Source organism: Triticum dicoccoides, chromosome 7B, assembly GCF_002162155.2.
Source record: "Triticum dicoccoides isolate Atlit2015 ecotype Zavitan chromosome 7B, WEW_v2.0, whole genome shotgun sequence".
NCBI classification, from domain to species: domain Eukaryota; kingdom Viridiplantae; phylum Streptophyta; class Magnoliopsida; order Poales; family Poaceae; genus Triticum; species Triticum dicoccoides.
The window spans coordinates 622,823,924-622,829,573 of NC_041393.1; the positions used below are offsets into that span (position 1 = coordinate 622,823,924).

A 5,650-nucleotide genomic window follows, 5' to 3' on the forward strand; every position below is an offset into this window, starting at 1 on the left:
CCAATTTTGGCATTGTTGTAAGGGTCGTGTCATCGGGAATTCAAATATGTAAAGCATTCATCGGGTTTTGGCATGGTTGTACATGACCTATATACCAGTTAGGCTCATAGCCGTGAGTATACGTGATGGAAAAAAAAAAGAAAAATCACTGCCAAAACGGAACTAAAACATGCCAAAACCCTTCTAATCTTACTAGTGGATGTGTACGTGCAATGCACGTTAATTTGAAAGTATATTAAGTGCATTTAGATATTAAGTAGTACGATATTATTTTTGTGTGTTTTTATATGATTAGAAATATATTTGGCATGAAATTAACTGCATGCTAAACGTGTTGAGCGCTCCACACTGAAGCAGTGTAGGTCATTGGATTCCCTTTTGGTGTTTTTATATTGGTATAGATAATTTTGACCTCTAACGATCTCGTCACGAGAAAAACATGATGATCCTCGTTCAAGCGGGTAAATGCATGTTTCAGATGCTAAGAATTTCTAGGTAATTACTCAGCGTCTCGTGTGCCCGGCGGGCAATATATATAGCATTCCTAGCTATGGCAGGTGAAGTATCCCCATCCAAAGGCGGCGGGTCAAGCATCGCTACCGCAAGCAATGACTTCCCCATAATTACACCGTGCAGGAGTAGCGCGCCATGCCTATCCTACCTAGAACACCTGACGTGAGACGGCCGCCCCGCGCCATGCCAACCCAAGCGTCACTCCATTATAAACTCTAGGGGGTGCGTGCTTCGACCAGCAGCAGCAGCCAGCTGTGGTAGGCGGTAGCTAGGTCGAAGACAAGATAGTCTCCGTGCTCATCCATCATCTTCCATGGCGCCGCTGCACTTCCTGGTCGTCGCGTTCCCGGGCCAGGGCCACATCAACCCGGCGCGCGCTCTGGCTGAGCGCCTCGCGCGGGCCACGCCGGGCGCGCGGGTCACGCTCTCGGCCTCCGTGTCCGCGCACAGGCGCATGTTCCCCTCGCTGGCGTCCCCCGACGACGAGGTCCACGACGGCGCCATCTCCTACATCCCGTACTCGGACGGCTACGACCACGGCTTCAGCCTCTTCGCCGGCGACGGGGACGAAGCGGAGAGGTACGTGGAGGCGTTCGGCCGCGTCGGCCGCGAGACCTTCTCGGCGGTGCTGGACCGCCTCACGGCGCGGGGCCAACCCGTCACGTGCGTCGTGTACGCCATGCTCATGTGGTGGGCCGCCGAGGTCGCCCGTGAGCGCGGCGTGCCCCGGGCGCTCTACTGGATCCAGCCGGCCACGATGCTGGCCGTGTACTACCACTACTTCCATGGGTACGAGAGGCTCGTCACGGAGCATGCTGCCGAGCCGGGGTTCACGGTGTCTATGCCGGGCCTCCCGCAGATGGCGATCCGTGACCTCCCGAGCTTCTTCACCAATCTTACGGATGGAAGGTTAGTTGCGGCGTTCGGGGACATCCGCAGGACGTTCGAGCAGCTGGACCTGGACGTCGACAGTAGCAGCAGCGCTGGAGGAAGCAGACGAGCCATGGTGCTCGTGAACACCGTCGAAGAATTAGAAGCCGGTGCACTCGCGTCGGTTCCTGCACTGGACGTCTTCCCCGTCGGGCCAGCCGTGGTGTCGCTCTTCACTGAGGGCGAGGGCGGCACGAGTGGCGCCGCCGCCGCAGTAGGAGATCTCTTTGAACACGACGAAAAAGGGTACATGGAGTGGCTGGACACGAAGCCAGCACGGTCGGTGGTGTACGTGTCGTTCGGGAGCATGGCGGCGGTGAGCAAGCGACAGAAGGACGAGCTGAAGCGAGGCCTCGCCGCGAGCGGCCGGCCGTACCTGTGGGTGGTGCGGAACAACAACAGAGACGATGGCTTTGACGACGCCGGCGACGAGCGGCGCATGGTGGTTGGGTGGTGCGACCAGGTGCGAGTGCTGTCGCATCCGGCCGTCGGGTGCTTCGTGACGCACTGCGGCTGGAACTCCACGCTGGAGACCGTGGCATGCGGCGCGCCGGTGGTCGCCGTGCCACAGTGGTCCGACCAGGACACGAACGCGCGCCTGGTCGTCCAGTGGGGCATCGGCGTGCGCGCCGCGACCGACGTTGACAGGGTTCTGGAGGCGGGGGAGCTCTCAAGGTGCCTGGAACTGATCATGGGTGACAGGGTGGAGGGCGCCGCCATACGGGCGAGCTCGGCGACGTGGAAGGCGAAGTTGCAGCAAGCGATTGCGGCCGGCGGCTCATCCGGTCGTAATCTGAGGACTTTCCTGGACCAATTTGCGAATGATGCTTAGAAGCATTTATGTACTATGCGTCCTCGTTTTGTTCTACTAAAATAGCCTTGTTTCCGTATGATATTCTCCCACTAAAATGAGCAACTCAGCTCCTGTAAAAACCTTCCGTCCATGGAATAGTATATTTTAGGAGAAGTTGTCTATTTTCTCAGTCCCTTAAACATATTCCTCTACCAATAATATTCCTCTATTTTTTCTTTCTATTTTCCATTAAACATGCCTAGAGCCCGCAAATCAGTGTCATGGCAGCGTTGCCCATCACTATTGCCACACAAGCTGGGTGGCCAACGGTGAGGTCCTAGCGACGGCGGCGCGTACGTGGTGGTGAGACGGCGAGCTGTGGCGCGGGGAGGCAAGGTGGCGTGGCCCCGTGGGAAGGCAGGACGGTCAGGCGGTGCAGGAGGCGCGGCATGGCGTGGCGCCCGTGGCGCGTCATGCCTGGACCGTGCGACGGCGGGCCTGGCAACGGCGCGCGAGGGTGTCCAGGTGGTTTGAGTCCGCCAAAATTATACAAGAAGATTATCTTTTCGTAAATGTGAGAGGGGTGGAGGCAAATATATAGGACGCTAATAATGTTCACACGTATGGTGGGAGTGACATCAGCACACACGCCCTATAACACACAGACTACGTCACTTCATCGCGTGCATGCATATAAGAATTTTTCGAAAATACTAATGCCCACACGTGTGGGCATTTGCATCTCGCCCACACACGTGGATCCATGTCCGTTTGTGATTGAACGAATCTTAGCATGTTTGTGGTGCACGTAGGACTGGGCTGGTGTGCGGGCATTCATCTGGTCACCCACACGCCCGTTTCACCACACAGGAGGGCCGGTGTGTGGGCGTTTAGCAGTTCGATCACACGTCTGTATGCACTCACGCACAAGGGCTGGTGTACGGGCATTTGCCATCTCGCCCACACGCCCGTCGCCTTTCCCACACCCAAAGCTGTCAGTTGTCATGTGTTTTGCAGTGTACATGGCAACTACCCTAGTGTGCTTCTAAGCAGATGATAATTCTTTTTTTTACCCAAACATGTCAGTTGCCATGTGTTTTGCAGGGTACACGGCAACTGCCTTAGTGTGCTTATAAGCAGATGGCAACTCTCTCTTTACCCGAAACATGTTATTTTGCCATGTCTCTTTGTAGCGCTACATGGCAACTGCCTAGTGTTAGTAGGTGGCAACTCCTAAGGTTTTCAAATCATGACAACTATAGTAAACCAGGCCATACATGGAAACTGCCTAGTGTTAGTAGGTGGCATCCCCTAAAGTTTTCAAATCATGGCAACTATAGTAAACCAGACCATACATGACAACAGCTGCAGTTGTTCACAATGGCATCTGCCACTTGACCTGAGATGGCAACTGCAGTTGAGCAACCATGACAACTGTAGTTGTACGACATGGCAACTGTAGTTCAGCGACATCGCAACTTCAGTTAAACGGACATTGAAGAGGGTCGGAACCATGACAACTGCAGGGACGCATGGTGACTGACACGCGGGCGTGTGGGGCCGTGAGGTAGGTGGCTGAGAGAGGTCGTGCGGACGTTATTTATTTTGCCCGCACGTAGGCGTGTGAGAGGGAACAGCGAGGAAAAAAAGAGGCATGTGGGCGCTAGTTGTTTTGCCCACACATAGACGTGTGGGCTTGTCTTGTCCTCTTAGACACCACACAAAAAAACGTGCGGCCAGATCCCTTAACGCCCACACGTGTGGGCGTTATCGGCGTCCGATTTTTTTTGAATTTCTAGTTGTTAAACTGTTTTTATCTCTTTAATGAAAAATCGGATTGAAGATCCGTTTTCATCATTAAATCCATCATGAAGATCTTTAAAACTAGATCTCATATCAATATATTTCGATGACTTTTAAAAGTTGTCATGTATACTGCGCATGAATTGCCATCGTGTTTACACTGAGGTTTCCATGTTATGTTTCAGCTATTTTTTTCTATATTTAAAAATAAATTTTGACATATTATAAAGCGGGGAATTAAGAAACTAGACTTGTCATGAACCATAAACTAAAATTTTCACGATACATGCACTTAAAATTGTCGTGGTTCATATAAAAAATTATTTTCATGGTCGAAGTACTAGAATTGTCATAGTCAAAATACTAAAATTGCCATGCTCTCTAAACTAAAATCATCACATGGCAACTTTAGTGTAACACTATGGCAACTACAGTATAAACATCATGACAACTTTTGTCAAAAAAATCATCGAAACATATTAACACGGATTTAATGGTGAAAACGGATTTTTAATTAGATTTTTTAATTAGGAGATAAAATATTTTTAAGCCGAAAACCAAAAAAAAATCCCGCTGATATCATCTGTTTTGATGTGGTAAAATGAATGGTACCGGAGGCGTTTGTGCCATGTTGCTTCGTGCCACATGTGTGGGTGTTAACATTTGCGAGTATATATGGGATCCTGTAAAAAAACTTGGGTTCATGGAGGTTTCAAAGGGCTATTTTTGTCCAATAATGCTAAACATATAAAGGTTTACATGCTTTTACACGCTGACTAGGATCTTTTTAAACTAACTAACATCTCCCCCTGATTTTTATGGGGGCGGGCCACTTCTCCCCCTTAATCTTCAATCAAAACCCACCTTTATGTAAAAGCATGTATCCTTTTGTACGTGTAGCATTATTCATTTTTGTCTCAACTTCTCGTAAAGAGGGATAGAAGAACTGTATTTTTAACATAATACAAAGCAGATGTCCACATACACGTACATACACTCATCCTACCTCTTTGAACACCTTCGTAGTCGATGGAAACATCTCCTCCCACCGAACGAACATCGCCGGAATTCTTGAAATGAATCCAGATAAATGGGAGCACCAATGTCAAGCCTTGTACTTAAAACCCTTTTGGGTTTATTCCACCGCAAGAGATCTTAACCATTTGAGCTACGCTCGGTTCCCTAATAGGAGAGCTATTGAAGTTGCTCTAACATGCACAATTTTCTCTTGTTCATATTCATGAAACCCTAGAATTTTTTAGGCCAAGCTGGATTTGAACCATATAAAAGCATCTCCACCCCCCCCCCCCGAACAGGCCCCCAGGGCCCTTTTTATCGCCGGCGCTAAAAAATAGCCCAGTCGCGGCCCCATAAGCCCATTTTTCATTGGTTAGGCCCGAATTTGGTGCCGGCGGCCCCGGGGCGAACCTGGCGCGCTGGGGGCACCCGGGGGCACCGGGGGAAGCGTTTTTGCCGCGAAAGCTTGGTGGGGTCGCCGAGTCAGCGGACGGCCGCGTCTCGTCTTCCTCATCGCCTCGGTTTCCCGCGGGGAATCAATGCTAAGGCTTCCACCGGTCAGCCTTCCATTGATTCCTCACGGGGGGCGCAGTG

At 51.0% G+C, this 5,650-nt stretch overlaps 1 protein-coding gene across 1 annotated transcript; it reads left to right on the plus strand.

Annotated features, from left to right (window-relative positions):
• The first annotated feature begins 768 nt into the window (after positions 1-768).
• LOC119335710 (cyanidin 3-O-rutinoside 5-O-glucosyltransferase-like) lies at positions 769-2,455 on the plus strand. The gene has a single exon (XM_037607806.1). It carries the CDS (start codon positions 827-829, stop codon positions 2,273-2,275), a length of 1,449 nt encoding a protein of 482 aa, XP_037463703.1. The 5' UTR covers positions 769-826; the 3' UTR covers positions 2,276-2,455.
• Positions 2,456-5,650: the final 3,195 nt, after the last annotated feature.

Excerpts from the sequence above, each read along its gene's own strand:
- LOC119335710 (XM_037607806.1), top strand. The coding sequence starts at position 827 with ATGGCGCCGCTGCACTTCCTGGTCGTCGCGTTCCCGGGCCAGGGCCAC.